The sequence below is a fragment of the Primulina eburnea genome, chromosome 14 (genome assembly GCF_022965805.1).
Source record: "Primulina eburnea isolate SZY01 chromosome 14, ASM2296580v1, whole genome shotgun sequence".
NCBI lineage: Eukaryota > Viridiplantae > Streptophyta > Magnoliopsida > Lamiales > Gesneriaceae > Primulina > Primulina eburnea.
In genome coordinates, this window is record NC_133114.1 from 24,842,974 (window position 1) to 24,863,017 (window position 20,044).

A 20,044-nucleotide genomic window follows, 5' to 3' on the forward strand; every position below is an offset into this window, starting at 1 on the left:
TAAATATTTTAAATATTTATTATAAGGGATGTTTTTTTAAAAAAATTAAGTTAAGTTTATTACAAGAATTATTAAAAAGATTATTTGTAATATTTTATTGAATTTTATAATTATTATATTTTGAAGAAAAAAAATACTATTATCGTAAATTATAAAATTATTTCAATGTTATTTGAGTTTAAATGGTCATGTCACTTGTCATCCAAAATTATTAGACAATATCATAAAAATACTATAAAAACTTCTATATAAATTTCATTTTAATACAATCACTGAATTTTTTTAAAGAAATATTATCTATTTTCAATGAGTATTTAATATCTTAATTTTAACAATTTTAATAAAATTTCACCATTTCTTCAAAATAAGTATTTATATTTATTTTTAGTTTTTTAAACATATAATTTATATAATAAGAAGAAGAAACAAAAAAGATAACAAAAAATAAGTAAAACTATCATGGCTTGTAAATAATCCCATGACGATACATGTCGGATAAAACTAAATAATATAGATTATGTCTCTTATGAGACGGTTTCATGAATCTTTATCTGTGAGACGAGATCAACCCTATCGATATTCACAATAAAAAGTAATACTCTTAGCATAAAAACTAATACATTTCATGAATGACCCAAATAAGATATCCGTCTAAAAAAATACGACTCATGGAACCGTCTCACACAAGTTTTTGCTAATAATATATTGAGAAAAAAATTGCTATTAAGCAACAAAATATTTAAAAATGTATTAAGATATTATGTTTTTTTTTGGGAGAGGTGGGTGGGGCGGGGGGGGGGGGGGGGGGGGTGTGGGGAGAGATATAATAATAATAATAATAATAATAATAATATATAGTTCGAATAAGATTTAATGCTTCCGATGTAGAGTTTTTAGATATTTTGTTGTATATGTGCTTATCTGATATTTTATTTCTTATTTTGTGCTTATTATTTAGTTTTATATTGTTTCTGGGTTTAAACAAAGTGTGAAAAGAACTTCATTTTGGTAATAAAGTAAAACAATTTAATGTCACATAGAAAAAATATGGAAGGAGCGAACTAGTAACGAATTTAGATAATTAAAAAAATAATTGGTTGATAGTTTTTTCTTCTTTTCTAGATGATTTTATAAGAATTCAAAGGAAACGAATTACTACAGAGAAAGACAAAAGAAAATTTTTAGTTGAATTTCTTGTCAATCACGAGGGAAGCGAGGATTTTTTTGGAAGGATTAATTTTTCAAAATCTTGACACATTAACATGAGTCCTCAACTTCTAGGGGACTTTGTCAATACATATTGGATTCTAGGTTTGTAAGTTTTAAGGGAATCTTGGCCATTAACATGAGATACACATCGGAGATTGATGAAGAATTGACAATTAAAACATCATAGGAGGCATAAACTTTCTTTGAGAAGGAGGCTAGGATTCGAAAAGTTAGAGGAATATTTCAATATTCTCGAGAGTAGGTTCCTAAATCGTCGAGATTTGTTTTAGTTATTCTTTAATAGGATTTAAGATCAGCGAACAAGTTGTGCAACTCGAGTTTGTTAAGATCATTGGACTCCCTAATAGACACCATCTTTACGTCCCATTATCTCGACAGCGCTCTCATAACCTTTAAGGGAAATTTTCGGTTTGAGTATTATTTACCAATATTGGTTAGTTCAATAATAATACTACTAAATCATTCATCAACCTCATTAAGAGTCTCGCCGGGCTTCATCTTGGCATTATCGAACTTCTAGATTGCAATAATTAGCTTGTTCTCATTGGTTTTAATGTTGTCTTCACAAATCTGAGTCAGCTTCTCCCAAATTTCTTTGGCGGTTGTACAAGTCTTTATCTTGCTGAACATGTTCATGTCCAAGGTCTTGTACATAATATCTTTGATCACATTGTCGAGATTGACCTTTTTTTTTTATCCTCGACTGTCCATTCAGAGCGGTGTTTCTTAACCATCTGTGGAGTACCATAAGATACTAAAACTATTGTATTGGCTTTTAGTTTCTTGGCATTATCGAACTTCTAGATTGCAATAATTAGCTTGTTCTCATTGGTTTTAATGTTGTCTTCACAAATCTGAGTCAGCTTCTCCCAAATTTCTTTGACGGTTGTACAAGTCTTTATCTTGCTGAACATGTTCATGTCCAAGGTCTTGTACATAATATCTTTGACCACATTGTCGAGATTGACCTTTTCTTTTTTATCCTCGACTGTCCATTCAGAGCGGTGTTTCTTAACCATCTGTGGAGTACCATCAGATACTAAAACTATTGTATTGGATTTTAGTATCTTCATTGGATTGTCGTCGATGACATACAACATGTCATCATCTTTTACTGTTAAATATGTCTGCATTCAAATTTTTCATTCATTATAATCTTCTTTGGAGAACGTTAGTGTAGGACCGAGTGCTTACCGCTTTACCAAAAGCTATAGCTAGTAGTAATGGTGCAACTCAAATCTTTTAAACCGCACAGCAACACAAGCACCATGGTTCGATCGCTCTACCAAGCAAGGACGATTATTGCACCCAACAATCTCCCTCCCAATAATTGCACTCCTTGCAATCAATGGGAATCGAACCCATGACCTTGGCTCTGATACCAATTGTAGGACCGAGTGCTTACCGTTTTACCAAAAGCTATAGCTAGTAGTAATGGTGCAACTCAAATCTTTTAAACCGCACAGCAACACAAGCACCATGGTTCGATCGCTCTACCAAGCAAGGACAATTATTGCACCCAACAGTTAGAATCTTGTTAAAAGATGTCATTTTAAACTCTAATTATCAGAGTCCAAGAAAAGCTGCAGTGATACCACTCGTTGGTATTAAATTAGAGTTTAGAAGGAGGTGGATTAACTCTTCTAAAATTTTCTAAACGTTGAATCGTTCTTAACAATTTTTTGACTGTTAAGAAATATTCTTGAACAAATAATTTTGTTCGAACATTGAAAAATAGATAATTGTAGAAGTAGTTCGGCTTGACCAACAATAAACTACATAAAACGATTTGAAAGTTTAACAAAAAACAACTTGAACAATAATGTGTAAATATAAAGTACGTAGTGAAATAATACAATAATTTTTATGGATGTTCGGATATGACACTTTTACGTCGCCCTTTCTTACACTTAGGAAGGTTTTCAGCAAAAAAATTTTGTTTTACAAAGTTTTGTAACAACCCACTTTAGCTGGGACTTATCACTGCCTAAAGCTGAAAATCTTAATCATCATTTTACAAATCTGTATATTTAAGAATCATCGGTTCATCGGAAAGAGGCCAATCTTGACGTCTTGAGTTGTTTATATAGCACAAAATTATCCTTAATGATATGATATAAACTGATAAAAGTGGGCAATGCAAGCAGCCTGAGTTTGAAAGCTTGATAGTGCTCGAAGTTCTTAGAAAATACGTAGCTTGAGATAAATTCGTTGAATGAGTTGTTTTTTGCAATTCTGTTTTTGTTTCTTCTCTTTGAAATCTGCATATTTATAGTCGAAAAACTCCAGCAGTCGAATATGTTTTTCAAATATCATCTTTACTATTACCCAACAGAATGAACATGTCATTTTCAGCCGTCATTCGTATCATTAAATGTCCCTTATGCTTTTGCAGCTTTAAGCTCTTACTTTTCATAAAGTTAACACGACATATCTGAAATATGCAACTTTATGTCATTCAGGAGTATCGACAAAATGAATTAAATGAATGTCGGAAAATTGAATTGAATTGAATGATTGGTGGCAGGACAACGCGTCGAGTTTTATTGAAAATAAGAATACGCGTTTTTAACGCGTCTTCACACGGACAATGAGCTCTATAAATAACGCTCTCTTCCCTCATCCTGAAATCATCCATTACTCGAGTTTTCTCTCATCTTATAGCATTTGAGTTCTTAGTTCTATAATATTTGTGATGATGTTTGTTCTCTTGTATTAAGAGAATGTGTATTCTGTTTAGAAACACAATGAGTGGTTGTACACCGTAAAATATTATAGTGTAATTTTTTTCATTTTACCCATGGTTTTTACCCCATAATTGTTAGGGGTTTTCCACGTAAATCTCGATGTCCAGTTTATTCTTTATTTTCATATTTATTATCTCAAATTACCGCACGTGGTCATTTTTGAAATAACTCATTTATGACCAGTGAAAATGCAATTGTATTTTCAATTGTTTGAACACGTATACTGCCGGTCGATTTGACATATGAAACTTTGAAGCTAGAGTTTATACAATCTATAGCTTGACTTTCTTGCCAAAACAGTTTGATCTTCTTTTGCTCTAGTCTGAACGACTTGAAATGATTCAGCGGCCTGAAAATCTGAAAAATAAAGAACGTCTATATCTGAAACAAATAGTTGCTGTTATTTTTTCAGTCACTCAAACTTTATAGTAATAGAAATATTCTAACACATTACATTAATTAACATATAGTAAAATTGTTTAGGAATATATTCGATTTCTATATGCGATTTTTAGATTAAAAAACTGAAATTTCATATTGATTTAATATTGTTAAATCTAATTAAATTCAGTTAATTAGAGAACTGCACCACATGTTTTAAAAAATTTCGATCAAACAAATTTGAATCAATGCATAGTTGAATTATTTCGCTTTTTAATTATCTGTAATTATTAATTATGAATAACTGTATTTTTTAATTATGTTTTAAATTTTAACAATGTGCAATTTATTTTTTTCAATTATGTGTAATTTTAATTTTTTTTCAATCACATGCAATTTATTTGTGTCTTTTTAAATAAAAAATTAATAAATAAAATAAAAAATTAATATTTTAATATCATCTCACCATTATCATTACACACGTACAAAAATATAATAATGAAATTATAACGCCGACATCAATTATACACGACCGTGTCACCATTAGTTTACTGTAACAACAGATGCCGAACCCAAAGCTGAATATTGTGACCCCGCAAATTTTCCTCCACCAAAAAAGTTCGTCCTCTACGAACAGCCTAACTCTGGTTGAATCTTCAACCATGGTTAGTTAGGTTGTACACACGCACTGTGTGTGTAGTGAAAAAGGAGACAACAGAACCAGTAGTCCAATACATTTATTAATGGAGTGAAAAAAAAACACAGAGAGAAGAAAAGGAAGAAAGCAAGAAATGAAGGCGTATATTAAGCTGTTTCTTGGATTCTATTTCTTTACTTTCCACTGATGAATATCATTTCTTGGCTGTGAAAATATTTGTAAAGTTTATACAAATATCTTTAGTCAAATATTACGGCTGATTTTGTGATATATATTTATTAATATCACGCAATATATGCACGTTGTGGGCAGAATTTCTTTTGATTTCGATATAAAGATTGGATATTTGTGCAAAAAAAGAGGGAATTGTTGTGGTCATGGCGAATAGAGGGTCATTTTCTCAGCAGCAAAGCAGTTTCCTGGTTGAAGGTCAAATTTTTTTTGTTGCCCTTTATTTATTTTGTTGTTTTTTCACGTAATGTATTATAATATATACGAAAAATATATATATATATATATATATATATATATATAAAGTTTTGGGTAATTTTCAGGGGTTGGAGGCAATGATGCATCATTTTACAGAGAGCTATGGAAGGCTTGTGCAGGTCCTTTGGTGGATATTCCAAAGGATGGAGAAAGGGTTTATTATTTTCCCCAGGGCCACATGGAGCAAGTAAGTTGTATTTGGATATCTTTGGGTGGGTGGAACTAATGGAGTTACCGTTGAAGTTTTTGAATTTCTATTCGTTTTCTTAATTTTCGAATTTTTTTTGTGGTTTTGATTTCTGCTTGTTTTGTTAATGTTTATATTGTTAACTTGAATCTGTTAGTTGGAGGTTTCAACAAATCAAGAATTGAATGAAAGAATACCAATGTTCAATCTTCCTTCAAAGATCCTTTGTCGTATTTTTAATGTTCATCTTATGGTATGGTCTTCTTCTTAACTTTTACTATGTTTCCTTCGAAGATCCTTAGTTTTAATGTCTTTTTTTTATAAAGATTATGGGAAATCAGTTATTGTGGATCCATTTATCAAATATTTGTGGAAAAGTTGATTTTTTTTTTTCCAATTAATTATTGGTAATGTTCCATTAGCAGTTAGAAGAAAATAACTTTAAATTGGATTTGGAGTCGTGGGTTATTCATGAATTGTTCAACTTGTAGGCCGAACAAGAGACTGATGAAGTTTATGCACAAATTACTTTGATGCCAGAACCTGATGTAAGAACTTATATAGTATCAAAAGTTTAATTTCAAGATTCATTTTACTTTGAAATTTTAAGTTCTTGATTTGAACTATTTATAGCAAACCGAGCCGAGAAGTCCCGATATTTGTCCCGAAGAGCCTTCTCCACCTACGGTTCGCTCGTTTTGCAAGGTTTTGACGGCCTCAGATACGAGTACCCATGGCGGATTCTCTGTTCTTCGGAAACATGCTAACGAATGCCTTCCTCCTTTGGTAATGATTCTTTCCTTCCTCCAGATTCTTGTTGTGTTCTTCCGAAGACTTTCTAATCTGGTTTGGAATAATAACGTTCTTTGGACAGGATATGACTCAGCAGACGCCAACACAAGAACTGATAGCCAAGGACCTACATGGAATTGAATGGCATTTTAAGCATATATTTAGAGGTGAAATCTTTATGTCTAATTTCTAATTGATGCTCATTTAAGAGTGTAAATAAATTGAAATGAATAACTCAATCGTATTCGAAATTATCTAATCCAAACTGAGTTGGATTATCTCTTCATGCCTAACTTCAGCAGGATGTTTAAAATTTAAATGAGCTGGAGTTGTAATTTGAGGCTTTACTTATTCAGACATGTTAATTAAGTTCCAAACCAATGATTCAAGCTTGAAATCGAACATTCAGTTGAGACGATCTTGATATTGAAGGCATTCAGCTAGATTCGATTCGTTTGGACACCAATGCTCATATACGATGAGTATCATTGAATGCTGAATGCCTCTCTTTGGGAGCACAGTGATTGATCACCAAGGTGGAACCAGGATTTTGATATTCGTTGGTGGGCATTTTCATACATTAACACATAAAGAAATGGCAATTTAAACCAGTCTAGTATGAAACATCAGATACTTGAAATCTTGGATTTCTACTTGATGTATATCGAATCTATACCAAACAGGTCAACCTCGAAGGCATTTGCTGACAACAGGATGGAGTACGTTTGTTACCTCGAAGAGATTAGTGGCCGAGGATACTTTTGTGTTTCTGAGGTACTTAAATGTTGCTTACCGTCTTACTCTTATACCACAATTTAAGTGTGTTGGTTACTACTTATCGGAAAAGCTCTAGCTTATGGAAGGGGCCAAGTATAAGTATAGGCAGTGCCCCATCATTTTGTGACAAATCATATTCAATTTCTAATTTGCCAATTGTTTTAGGGGAGAAAATGGGGGGTTGCGAGTTGGAGTCCGACGCCATGCTCGTCAGCAGAGCTCCATGCCATCGTCGGTGATTTCGAGTCAGAGCATGCATCTGGGAGTGCTTGCAACTGCATCTCATGCCATGGTGACTCAGACCCGATTTGTTGTTTATTACAAGCCAAGGTGTGATATATGTTAGTCCACCACCTAGAATGATTTTTTGCCATTCTTTTGTTATCTTATTAATTTTTTGATGCAAAATATATTTTTAGAACAAGTCAGTTCATCATAGGCCTGAACAAATATCTAGAAGCTGTAAACCATGATTATGGAATTGGCATGCGATTCAAGATGCGATTTGAGGGGGAAGATTCTCCTGAGAGAAGGTCGTACAACATTCATAAGCTGATTTCTTGTGTCTGGTTGTGTATGTTAACTTACAGTTTTTTGGTTTCACGAGCAAGCAGATTTTCAGGTACGATAGTTGGAGTTGAAGATTTTTCATCTCACTGGGAAGATTCAAAATGGCGTTCTTTGAAGGTAAAGATCTCTGCAATCATATGCTTGTGATTTGTCATAAGGGATAGACTAATTCTTCCATTTTTTTCTTGATATCTTCAGGTTCAATGGGATGAACCAGCGTCTGTTCCAAGACCTGAAAGGGTTTCACCATGGGAGATCGAACCGTTTGTCGTGACAGTCCCCACAACCCCTTTTCATCCATTTACAGCAAAGCACAAAAGGCTTCGACCACACTTTGAAAGCATAGTTTCTGGTTGGATTATCCTTCAGATATCCGTACTTACGTTATTTTTTAGTTTTTCTCATGTGTTTTGTGCATCATAATTTAGTTGCTTGTTATTTTCTCTAAAGAGGGTTGCTGGCAATCGATGCAATGTGTCTGTGCTCCAACCATGAATCCTGAAGAAACAGAAGAGAGTAAAAGTGCATCAGCTTGGTCTGTTATTTCGAACCACTCAGCCCCAAGCTCAGGGAGAAAAAGTAATAACCCCATAACTTCTTGCCATCAGGAGGAAATGAAATCTGATACTGTTGCAACATGCCGATTGTTTGGAATTGATTTGAATAGTCCCTCAGTAGTTACCCTTTGTGACTATTCTCCTGTAAAATCAGTTCCCATACCAAATGATACCGATGAAGTGTACATTCCGAATGTACTATCCTCAGGCAATTCAGAGCAGAAATCGGTGCTTTCAAGGGATTCAAGAGATACAACAAAAGAAAAATTGCAAAACCCATCAAAGGAGGTTCAAAGCAGACATAGCCAATCCTTTAGAAGCCGCACTAAGGTGTATGAACTGCAATTGAGTCTATGTATCCTTTCCTAACATTGTTGTATCAATATGGGGTGGATCTAGTATTTGGGAGCAGGGTTGAAATGGCGATCACGTCGTTCAGCCCTTATTGGATCCACCTCATAACTGTTGCTAATACGAACCAGCATCTTTATATAAGTTTTTCGTTTGAGAAGGTACACATGCAAGGTGTAGCAGTTGGCCGTGCTGTCGACTTGACCTCGTTAAACGGATACAATGAGCTTATAACGGAACTTGAAGAGGTGTTTTCCATCAGTACTGGGGAGCTTCGTACCCGAGAAAAATGGGAAATTGTGTTTGGAGACAACGAAGGGGACATCATGCTTTTGGGCGATTATCCGTGGCCGTAAGTGTCATCCAATTTTCATCTAAAACAAAAACCTTGTTCATTTATATGACACCTACTGAATGTCATTCAATTTCAATTCTTTAAAGGTGCTTTTTTGATTCAAAAAAGATGTTTGATTGGAGAACACGCTTCATGGCTTTTTGTTTCACCAAATCTTTATATATCCCAACTTGCTTTCGTGCAGAGAATTTTGCAACATTGTCCGGAGGATTTTCATCTGGTCTAGCCAAGATGTGAAGAAAATGAAAGGAAACAAGCTTCCATTCTCTTCTTCAGAATAAGAAGGAACCAGCTTTAATTTGGAAAGTGTTGTAGATCAAAATTAAGTCTACTTTCCCTTCCTTTTACGTTTGCGGGAAAGTTATCAAACAAGAAACAAACTAGTAGAGCAGGGGAGGATCCCGTGAATGATCGAAAGCTTAGCTCGCGAAAGACGCAAAGTTTTCGCCAATGAAGACTCGTGTTCATGCAGCAAGACTGGTGAACTATTCGAATCTGTAAAACGTAGGGTGTGCAGAAAAATTGGATGTGATCAAAGGTTTAATTGTTGTGTATTTTACAAAATCATTTCCAATCAAATATTTTATTTTACCAGAAGATTGTAAGATAACAATTTCATCAATTACTATAAACTAACAAATAATGTATAAGTAGGAACTCAATCTGAAAATATTAGGATGAAAAAAACATTTGAGTTGAATATTCATTTGGAAACGAGATTAAACCGAACCAAATCGAATCGAAATCAAGACATATGCTTGACTTTGATTTTTGCCTAAAGTTCTTTCTTTCATCTTTTTTTTAATAATCTTTACATTATTTCTATTATAAGTCAAAAATTGAATCTAAAATTTGACACCTTTTTATTACTTGAAAAAAATGTGATTGTGATAAATATATATTGCAAAAATAAGGAAAAAAAAAGATTCCAGGTTCGGATTTGCTTTAGTTCTCTCTTTTAGTTTAGGTCTGGATATTTTGGGCCGAATCAAAGTCGGATCTAACCCATCTGCTGGCTGCAGCATTTAAGCATTTGGGGGTACTAACAACAAAAATTAAAACCCTAATTTTGTTTGTCTTCCCCAATTTGCAAATTTAAAAAGTATCAGGAAGCACTGGCCTTTTAAGTTTGGATCCTCCTTCAGCGTGAACATGGTTCTGTTTCATTGTTAAAGAAATATTGGATTTTGAGCTGTGGCGTAGCTGATTTTGATGCATTGTCTCAGAATCTCCTTTGATTGCGGTATTCGTTTTGAACTATTCAAGCTTTGTTTTTTATCATTCATAAGCTCTGTAAGTGCGTTTTTTAATGTGAAATTACTTGGAAGTTATTAAGCTTTAACTGTTGCAGAAGATCTTTATACTTCAATTGTTAATTGGATTGATCATAGATCAGGAAAGGAGGTGGTTCTATGCTTTTTTTTCAGTGATCTCTGTATCAGCAAAGGGTTGTTGTTTATTTCTTGAAGCAGGTTCAAGTTGTGTTTGCATCTTAAATTACAGGATGATTTAAATGTGCTAAAGGAACTATTTAGTTTAAACCATGGAGAGTAGTGAGGTGGATAAATCGTATAAACAAGGAAAGGAGCCAAAAACTACTTCTTCGCAGGTATATAGTGAAATAACTTTTGCTTTGATTTTGTTGGCTATGCTGTTAGTAAATTTTTGATTCTGTGGGATTTACAGGAGCAGGCTTCTGCTGATTCTGGCATAGTTGTGGCTGATTCAATTGGTCGAGAAGAAGCTCTCCGTCTTAAATCCTTAGCGGAGCAAAAATATGCCACAAACAACATACAATCTGCATTAAAATACGCCAAACGCGCCCAGAAGCTCGAACCATCTCTTGAAGGACTTTCAGACTTGATCACTGCCTTCAAAATCATCTGTGCCGCTTCCACACCCATTTTTCCAGCCTCCACAGAAAGCACATCCAGTGTTACTCCAGATTACTACAGGATTCTTCAGTTAGAGCGCTTCTCGCACATCAATGCTATCAAGAAACAGTACAAGAAGATGGCTTTGACCCTTCATCCAGACAAAAACCCACTACCTGCATCTGAGGACGCATTTAAGTTTGTGGGTGAGGCAGTGAGGGTTTTATCAGATAAGATTAGGAGAAAGGAGTTTGACATGAGGCTTAGGATTGTGATGCAGTCACAAACAGAGGGGGTGGCAGGAGTAGGAGCAGAGACGTTTTGGACGGCGTGCTCAACGTGCAGGCTACTGCATAAATTTGAGAGGAAATATTTGGGTCATAGTTTGATGTGTCCTAGGTGTAAGAAATGCTTTAAGGCTGTGGAGGTGAAAGACAATGCTGGAATTGGGGAAAATGTTGAAGATATGGAGGTTAACGAGGGGGTTGGAGCAGGGCCTACAAGGACAAGTGCTAGGATTCAGGAGAGAGTTTTGAAGGGGGAAAAAGTAGGGGTTTTGGAGAAGTTTGATTTGAGGCTGAAGCGGAAAATAAGTAGTGTGGGGAAGCCTTTGGAGGAGTCGGGGGAGAAAGTAGCCACATATGAGGATCAAGATGGTGGGGTGGTGAAGGGTTTGAGGTCGAAGAGAGTGGAAGATGTTGGAAATTCGGGTGGAAGTGGTGATGGAGAAGGGTTGAATAGGGTGGGAAAGTCTGCCAGTGGATATGGAAGGAGTAGCAGTGACTGTGCAAGTGGATGGCCCAAGAGAACCAAGGTTCAAGAAGAAGAAACGATGACGTTGGCGCAAATGCATATGCTGGTAAAACAAAAGAAGGCAAATACGGATAAATTGGGAGTGAAAGAAAAGAAAGACAATAATGAGAAGTTGCAGCACAAGGAGGAGGGAGACAGAGAGAAAATGAATAACTCTAAAGACAATAAGGAGAAGTTTAAGCCAAAAGAAAAGGAGGAGACCAAGGAAAAGAAAATGTCGAGCGTGAAGATAAATAAGGATAGCCATAGTGCTTCAAAGGATAGGAATTTGGAAGTTATGAAGAAAAGAGCTTCTGAATATCAGTCAGAGATGGATATTGAGGTGCTTAGAGCATCGAAAAAAGGTGATCTGGTGATAATGCCTGTGGAAGATTCAGAATTTCATGATTTTGACAATGGTCGAAGGGTGAGGAGTTTCAAGAAAGGACAAGTATGGGCTGCATATGATGATGACGATGGAATGCCAAGGCACTATGCACTAATTGATGAAGTCTCGGTGAATCCGTTCGAGGTATCATTGAGTTGGTTAGAATTTGAATGTAAGGGAGATGATGAGGAACTAATGATTAGGCAGAAAATGAGATATTTATCATGTGGGAGATTTAAGGTTTCTCGGAAAGTTATGGTTAAATATCGAAATTTGTTCTCTCATGTCGTTGATAACGAAAGAGCAGCAAGAGACCTTTATTGGATTTATCCCAAGAAAGGTTCGATTTGGGCACTCTATCAAACAAATGATTCAAATACTGAAAGAAGTAACTCATGGGTCAAAGATAAGCGATGCTATGATATCATCGTCTCCTTGAGCAGTTACAGCGATATTCATGGTTTGAGCATAGCTTTTCTGGACAAAGTCGATGGGTTCAGGACAGTTTTTAAGAGACGAGAAGTCGGGGCTCATGCTGTCCAATGGCTTGGAAAAGATGATATTAAGCTTTTTTCGCATCAGATTCCTGCAAAGAAACTCACTGGTGACGAAGCAACGAACCTTCCCAAGAATTGCTGGGAATTGGATCCTGCTTCACTTAGTCCTCAGGTGTCCATAGGATTATAGTTACGCAGCTCAATTTGTTTTATTATTGCTTCATCTGTTTCTTATAAACCATTGCCTCCAAGTTGGTTTAATTCACACAGGGCGAGGCAGGACGAGAACCCTTCCGTACTTGTAGCTGTGACACCCGTATCATTTCTTTGTCGTTTGGTTCGTGGGATGAGATAACAGATTATGAATAATATAGTGATAATAAACTGAAAGATACGAATAAAAAAATGCACTACAACTTATTGCAGAACTCCAAACAAATATTGGATAAAAGGACACGGAAATAAATAATCATCCTCAAATTTAAGAGTATTACAGGATGCATCAAATGCCCCAAATCAGATGTCGATACGCATCATCTTCGAAGCATGCATGATCCCAAGAGAAATAATTAATAGTTGGAAAAATACACCATTAGGCTAAAAATATAACAAAGGTTCAATACCCAGTAACATAACTTCGGATGTATATATAAATTTCTTAAAAAAGAATTTAAGATTTTTTCTTTAGCAAATTGTATCTCGTAATTCTAAATATTTCCAGCAGAAATCGTGGAATCCCAATTTTTAATTTTGAAGAAATTTTTTTATTTTCACCTACGTTCTTTCAATATAAATAAATAAAGCCCATGTATGTCAAAACTATTGAAGTGAGGTGAAGTGAAGAGGAGAAGAAAGACGACGGGCTTCTGATTCTTCTCCGGGTAAGGCCCTTTATATCGTAATTTATTGATCTGGGTTCCGGCGAACCATTCATCGTAGCCGATTTTGATTGTTGTTTTACTCAGCTGGAAAAGATATTTGCGGATCACCGTGTTAGCACAAATGGCCGTGTGAGTTGCCTGCCTCTTCTTCTACCTTTTTGCTGTTTGTTTTAATTCAGACTCACTGTGACTTGATTGATCATCAACAGAGTTGCTTCTGCTCCGGGAAAGGTTTTGATGACTGGGGGCTACCTTATTTTGGAGAGGCCAAACGCCGGAATTGTACTGAGTACAAATGCTCGATTTTATGCAATTGTAAAGCCACTTTACGACGATATTAAACCTAACGCTTGGGCATGGGTATGCCTAAATGAATGACCTTTGCAAGTCTAGTTAAGATATCTGGGGAGGAGAATGTGCTTGTTTTTCCATTTATTTTCTTAAAGATTCAACATTTCTTTTGCAGTCATGGACAGATGTGAAACTGGCTTCTCCTCAGATGGCAAGGGAAACTATGTACAAATTGTCGCTTAAGAATTTGGTGCTTCAGTGTGTTAATTCAAGGTGAATATCATACCATCTTTATGTAGAGATTGGCAAAGGTAGTATGTGATATTGTGGGTGCGTTTTGCACTCAAATACCTATTGGACCATTGGTTAACGTGCATACCTGATTCTTTTGGCTAATTTCAGTGATTCAAGGAATCCATTTGTGGAGTATGCACTGCAATATGCAATAGCAGCAGCACACGTGAGATTTGACCAAAATAAGATGGATAAATTACACAAACTTCTTTTATTAGGTAATATCGAACTATTCTCTTATAAACAAATTAAGATTCTGAAGGTATATGGTCTAAACTAAATCGGTTACGCAGGTCTTGACATAACTATACTTGGTTGCAATGAGTTTTACTCTTATAGGAATCAGGTAATGCAACTAAGTGTTGCTTTCCTGTTAATTTTTTGTAGTGGATTTCTAGTTTAGAACTCACCGGCTAATAAATGAGATGTTTATTGTCATTGCATCCAGATTTCCAGAAGATAGCAAAGACAAGCTTTTTGTTGATCAAAGCATTAACTTTTGACCATTTTCAAATTCTGAAGTGAAATTGAACTGGTGTCGGGTATTGATATTAAGCTATTTTCAAAAAATCAAAAAAAAAAAAGAAGCTAAGCAATTCTAATTTTTAATTTTTCTGATAAAATTTTCTTTCAGCAATTAGTAGTGATGTTGGAAAAGCAAGTTTGTCGCGAAGTGATCTCTACGAACTTTGGATAAATCATATTTTTTCCAATTATCAAATCACTAGCATATAAGCTCATAGTTATAGATTGTTGAAAAAACCTGTCAACTGGTTTCTCTGCTTCGCAGATTGAATCACATGGACTTCCATTGACTCCAGAAACATTGGCTTCCCTCCCGCCTTTTTCTTCAATCACCTTGAATGCCGAAGAACTGTCTGCAACAAATTGCAAACCTGAAGTTGCCAAAACTGGTTTGGGATCATCGGCTGCCATGACAACTGCAGTTGTTGCTGCTTTGCTTCATTACCTCGGGGTAGTCAGCCTTCCTTCGATGGTTAAAGAACATATTCACGGAGATAAAGATTCCGTTGAACTTGATATTGTGCATGCTATTGCTCAAACTGCTCACTGTATTGCACAAGGTAAAGTTGGTAGCGGGTTTGATGTGAGTTCTGCTGTTTATGGTAGTCAGCGCTACGTCAGGTTTTCACCAGAAGTGATTTCTTCGGCTCAGGTATCTATTTTTTGTTACACAAACTCTCTACTTTTTTAAAAATCATTCAGTATTCTTTTTAGATGTAACTTCCGTCAAATTGAGATATTTATAGGCTATCCTTTACCTATGTAATATGAACCAACTACCAAGACAGGAGACCCATGAAGGTCATCAATTTTTTTCGCAAAAGAAAAAAGTGAGGAACTGATGGCATCCCCTGAACGATGCCAACTCTGGAAAAAGGTTATTTTATTCTGCACTGTGACCGCTGGTACGGGATTTGCATAAGGCACTATTGAATTGAATCAGATTGAAACGGTTTTTGAGAATCAAGTCAAGCTTTTGACCAGCTAATAGTTGCTGAACGGTTATGTAGAATCGTAAAACATATACCTATATACTTCTGGATTAATCCTTATGGAGGGGGATTACAAGATTCTCGGAAGTGCAGGATTTGCTTGATTATATCATCCTTTCATCTCTGTTGCAGGGTGCTGGTAAAGGATTGTCTATACAAGAGGCCATAGATAATGTGCTAAAATCCAATTGGGACCATGAGAGGATTATATTTTCCTTGCCTCCATTAATGACTCTTGTAAGTACCAAAAGGCATCTCATGTGCGTGCTATATTGTGGATACATAGAACATCTACTTGTGTCAAAAGGTTTCAATTATTCTGAGTCTAATACTACTTTTTTCATCCTTTCGGTTGTATTATTTGAAACCACCTTTGTATAATGGAACGAAATAAGGTAAACTATTTTCCGTAATCAGCTCTGGTTTTCCTTGCCTGCCACTAGGGGAAAGCTGATAAGATCTCAAAGTTCACTATGAAGAAGTGTGAGAAGCTTATAATATCCATGATTCTGGCTTTTTTTAATGCCAAGTTTACCATCCCATTTTTTCCTTTTTCTCTCCAAATGATGCAGAAGTCCCCCCTCAAAAAAATATATCTTGTAATCTGCATAAATTATGGAAGAGCATAACTGAACCAATTTATATTTAATCATGGTTTTATGTACTTCATGCTTTCCTTCATGAAGATGCTTGAGATAATAATGGTACCCCTGCAGTTACTTGGAGAACCAGGAGCTGGTGGTTCATCAACACCGTCAATGGTTGGTGCAGTGAAGAAGTGGCAAAAATCTGACCCTAAAAACTCTCAAGCAACGTGGACGAAATTGTCAGAAGAGAATTCTGCACTTGAAATGCATCTCAACACGCTAAGCCAATTGGCACAAAAGAACTACGATGCTTATAGAACAGTCATCAACCACTGCAGCTTGATTACTTCAGCAAAGGTATAATCTTTTGCAATCATTCAACCTATACTTTATTATTGAGATGGCAAAATGTCATTTGCAGTCCCGTCGATGAGGTTTGACGTTCTTGGTCCTTCATATATGGTATACTAAATTTAGTCCTACAAATATTTTCTACAAAAAAAATTTAATCGTTTCACACAATGTTTAATTTTTTCATCAAAATTTCTCAATTTTAGACATTTAAACAAAAATGACTAAAATTGGTTCTTGCAATTATTTAGACTGGTTTTTCGAAGTTTTTCTGCAGTGGGCTAAGGAGGCGATTGAACCAAACCACGTGGAAGTTGTTAGAGCATTATTAGGAGCTAGGGATGCCATGCTTGGGATCCGTAGTAACATGCGCAATATGGGCTCAGCTGCTGGAATTCCTGTATGTTCTCTGGAATTAAGTAAAACATGTTTCTTTATTTTTCTGTGTGTATGTTTTCGCACATCACTTTACTTTTACACCTATTTTAGTGTTTATTTTGCATCGAAAAAATCATTTCAGATAGAACCAGAATCACAAACACGATTACTTGACACAACAATGAACATCGAAGGAGTTCTACTCGCTGGTGTTCCTGGAGCTGGTGGATTTGATGCAGTCTTTGCTGTCACCTTGGGGGACTCAAGCCAAAATGTGATCAAAACATGGAGTTCGCTTAATATTCTCGCCTTGCTAGTGAGGGAGGATCCTAACGGCGTTTACCTAGAGAACAATGATCCCCGAGCAACGGGAGTTACAACAGGTGTTTCTTCTCTTCATATTTCATGAAAAATCATTTTCTCATATTAAAGTTATGGAATAAGAGGCGTAGTATGGACATAATAATAAGCACAAAGTGTCAGTGTCTCAAATTTGTAGCTTACATGATTGTTTTTAACCAACTCTTTTCACGTTTCATGTAAAAAAACTTGTAAACTATATCATATATTAACAGGTATTGATTTTTACTTGATAATTTGTTATCAGGGTGAATCAGTTTGATTGTGCCGAAGCAAGAAATCCTTGCAGTAACTGCTTTGATATTTCAGACGTATGCTGTCAAAAATTGCACCAATTTCAAATGTTGGTAATGAATAAGAATTGCAAATTAGTAAAATTGCACAAACAGACGTGAATCATATCTACCTAGCTACACCGGTTATTTAAAAGTCTCTGTAGACCTATGGGTAAAAATGTGAAGGAGATGAGAATAATTACACAGTATCCGGAAGGGGAAACATATATTCACCAGTAATCTCTACAAGAGCAAGCTCCATCTCTAAAATGGTGGAATCGATTCCGATCCCTAACAATGATTTCTCGTTCATAGATCATTGAAATTAACTTAGTATAACTGTGACAATCACCGCACATCCTAACATTTCTTACTATTCTTATACGAGTCCCCCGAGAAGTATGTATCAGTGAAAATGCAATTGCCAGCTTCTGACTGTGAGTATTCAGCCTCTGTCTCTTCTCTTCTTCATCCACGTCAAGAAAAATCTGTGATGTATCGGGAAAATAACCTTCAAATCGTAGTTGCCACTCCATTTGGTGAAGCATTTCATAGACTTCCTGACAGTTTGGATGCGATTTATCAGATGATACAAACCTGTATACCTTCCTTTTGACCTCAACGAGGCTTGAACCTGGCACTTGGGGTACTCTTAGACGAGCCATTTGCGTCCGAGTATAGGACACATCTTCCCATCTTTTGGCTTGTGCGTACACATTAGACATCATCAAGAAATCACTAGCATTCTGTGAGTGAAGCTGCATAAGACTTTTAGCGGCAACTTCTGCTATTTCTACATTTTGGCGAGTCTTGCAAGAACTCAGAAGACTTCTCCATATAACTTCGTTTGGCTTCATAGGCATTCTCTTTATAGTCTCAAAAGCTTGATCCACCATCCCAGCTCGGCCCATGAGATCGACTAGACAACCATAATGTTGAATCGTTGGCACTATCCCATGTTCAAATCTCATCTTTTCAAAATATTTAAAGCCCTCTTCCACTAATCTGTCATGGCTACAAGCATTCAACACACCCACATAGATAACGTCGTCAGGTTTCAACCCTTCTTCAAGCATTTCCTCAAAAACTTTTAAAGCTTCTGCACCACGCCCATGAAGAGCTAGACCTGAAATGGTTACACTATAAGACATCTCGTTTTTCAACCTCATTTTTCCGAATAAAGACAACCCTTCGTCTATACTTCCACACTTTATGTACATGTCTATTAATGATGTTTCTACAGCAACATTGAATCCACTCAAATTTCTGAGTAAATAACCATGCGTGCATCTTCCCGAATCAAGGGCACCTAAATGAGTGCATGAAGAAAGCACACTCACCAATATACTTTCCTCAGCCCTCCAAGAATTTTCGTTATTCATGTCACTGAAAAGCCTCAGGCACTCATCCCACATACCTAAATTTGCATGACTTCCAATAAGTGCACTCCAAGAAGCAATAGTCTTCTTATCCATTTGTTTAAAAGCAGTACAAGAATGTCTTATTTTCCCACATCTACCATACATATTGATCAAACTATTTTGCACAAGCACATCTTCCACAAGCCCTTTCTTCAAAATTTGCCCATGAATCTGAATTCCCTCCTCAAGTGCCCATAATTGAGAAATCGCCTTTAAAAGAATTGGGTATGTGAAGTTATCCGGTTCTACCCCTTTTTCAAGCATTCCAAGAAATGTACACAAGGCTTCTTCTGAGTTCATATCCTTCACATATCCTCTAACAATGGCATTGTAGTCAAATGAACTTGGATCATCCATGATTTTAAAAATTGAGCATGCATACTCCATACTTCCCCATTCTGATAAAGCACAAGTTGTAACAAGATTGCTTTGACAAAACGAGCTCCACATCAATCCAAACTTGAGGATTTGGGCATGAATCTGCTTGAATTCCTCCATTTTCTTGCTTTTTTTGATGAGGGAGATGCATCTATGTTCCTTCAGAGTGGAATTATTTTCTGGTCTGCTTGTATTATTCTCCTGTTGAATCGAGAACTGGAGGGGCTGGTTAAGGACAGTTGCCCCTACCATAATGTAAACAACTTCACCATCAAAAGATATAGTGTGATTCAAGATTCAACGGGATCTAGAAGAATGAAGGGTTAAGTACATATTTTTCAGTGAACTTGAAGAAATTAGGGGGAAAAGTTCAGAGAAACTGAACTGTCGTATGAATTTCTAGTGTGTGGACGAAAAAGAATTATTGAGGTTAGATTTATCTTGGAATTGAATATAATTTTCTTGGGGTTGTATTTGGTTGTTCGTATTTATATTTGGTTTCTAGGATTTTTATATTAATTTGGAAAGCCTTACTGGTTCAGAGATTTCCTAGCAAAGAATTTCAGCCAGAAGTTGGTCCACGTCAGGGAAGTCCAGATATTAATGGATAGGATAGCGTAAGTGCAATACTATATATACTAGTAAAAATATTGTATATTGTAAAAA

The 20,044-nt window shown here is 35.8% G+C and overlaps 4 protein-coding genes across 7 annotated transcripts; 3 read left to right on the forward strand and 1 right to left on the reverse strand.

Annotated features, from left to right (window-relative positions):
• Window positions 1-5,091: 5,091 nt before the first annotated feature.
• On the forward strand, window positions 5,092-9,685 carry LOC140812107 (auxin response factor 9-like). The gene is made up of 14 exons (XM_073170303.1): window positions 5,092-5,445; window positions 5,571-5,692; window positions 5,850-5,945; window positions 6,184-6,240; window positions 6,326-6,478; window positions 6,567-6,651; window positions 7,168-7,258; window positions 7,427-7,591; window positions 7,681-7,794; window positions 7,876-7,948; window positions 8,030-8,183; window positions 8,282-8,718; window positions 8,901-9,091; window positions 9,279-9,685. Exons 1-14 carry the CDS (start codon window positions 5,394-5,396, stop codon window positions 9,373-9,375), a joined length of 1,887 nt encoding a protein of 628 aa, XP_073026404.1. The 5' UTR covers window positions 5,092-5,393; the 3' UTR covers window positions 9,376-9,685.
• Window positions 9,686-10,052: 367 nt separating this feature from the next.
• LOC140811924 (uncharacterized) lies at window positions 10,053-12,961 on the forward strand. Of its 3 annotated transcripts, XM_073170050.1 has the most exons (4): window positions 10,054-10,337; window positions 10,446-10,498; window positions 10,598-10,703; window positions 10,781-12,961. In XM_073170050.1, exons 3-4 carry the CDS (start codon window positions 10,638-10,640, stop codon window positions 12,833-12,835), a joined length of 2,121 nt encoding a protein of 706 aa, XP_073026151.1. In that variant the 5' UTR covers window positions 10,054-10,337; window positions 10,446-10,498; window positions 10,598-10,637; the 3' UTR covers window positions 12,836-12,961. The 3 variants fall into 3 exon arrangements, with proteins under 3 accessions (XP_073026152.1, XP_073026151.1, XP_073026150.1); XM_073170051.1 differs by lacking the exon at window positions 10,446-10,498 and having other exon boundaries at window positions 10,053-10,337; window positions 10,787-12,961; XM_073170049.1 differs by lacking the exon at window positions 10,446-10,498.
• A 452-nt stretch (window positions 12,962-13,413) lies between these two features.
• LOC140811926 (phosphomevalonate kinase, peroxisomal) lies at window positions 13,414-17,692 on the forward strand. 2 transcript variants are annotated; one of them, XM_073170054.1, is made up of 12 exons: window positions 13,414-13,526; window positions 13,611-13,655; window positions 13,736-13,886; window positions 13,993-14,090; window positions 14,220-14,329; window positions 14,405-14,457; window positions 14,902-15,288; window positions 15,761-15,865; window positions 16,345-16,572; window positions 16,844-16,966; window positions 17,087-17,327; window positions 17,552-17,692. In XM_073170054.1, exons 2-12 carry the CDS (start codon window positions 13,648-13,650, stop codon window positions 17,554-17,556), a joined length of 1,509 nt encoding a protein of 502 aa, XP_073026155.1. In that variant the 5' UTR covers window positions 13,414-13,526; window positions 13,611-13,647; the 3' UTR covers window positions 17,557-17,692. The 2 variants fall into 2 exon arrangements, with proteins under 2 accessions (XP_073026155.1, XP_073026154.1); XM_073170053.1 differs by lacking the exon at window positions 17,552-17,692 and having other exon boundaries at window positions 17,087-17,547.
• Window positions 17,693-17,723: 31 nt separating this feature from the next.
• LOC140811925 (pentatricopeptide repeat-containing protein At1g31920) lies at window positions 17,724-19,844 on the reverse strand. Its single transcript, XM_073170052.1, has one exon. It carries the CDS (start codon window positions 19,628-19,630, stop codon window positions 17,810-17,812), a length of 1,821 nt encoding a protein of 606 aa, XP_073026153.1. The 5' UTR covers window positions 19,631-19,844; the 3' UTR covers window positions 17,724-17,809.
• Between the last annotated feature and the right edge of the window lie 200 nt (window positions 19,845-20,044).

Coding starts and splice junctions, on each gene's coding strand:
- LOC140812107 (XM_073170303.1), top strand. CDS start 5,394: ATGGCGAATAGAGGGTCATTTTCTCAGCAGCAAAGCAGTTTCCTGGTT. Junction 7,592..7,680: donor GTTGTTTATTACAAGCCAAG/GTGTGATATATG, acceptor ATATATTTTTAG/AACAAGTCAGTTCATCATAG. Junction 7,795..7,875: donor GAAGATTCTCCTGAGAGAAG/GTCGTACAACAT, acceptor ACGAGCAAGCAG/ATTTTCAGGTACGATAGTTG.
- LOC140811925 (XM_073170052.1), bottom strand. CDS start 19,630: ATGGTAGGGGCAACTGTCCTTAACCAGCCCCTCCAGTTCTCGATTCAA.
- LOC140811926 (XM_073170053.1), top strand. Junction 13,887..13,992: donor AACCTAACGCTTGGGCATGG/GTATGCCTAAAT, acceptor TTTCTTTTGCAG/TCATGGACAGATGTGAAACT. Junction 16,967..17,086: donor GCTCAGCTGCTGGAATTCCT/GTATGTTCTCTG, acceptor AAATCATTTCAG/ATAGAACCAGAATCACAAAC.
- LOC140811924 (XM_073170050.1), top strand. CDS start 10,638: ATGGAGAGTAGTGAGGTGGATAAATCGTATAAACAAGGAAAGGAGCCA. Junction 10,704..10,780: donor CAAAAACTACTTCTTCGCAG/GTATATAGTGAA, acceptor TGGGATTTACAG/GAGCAGGCTTCTGCTGATTC.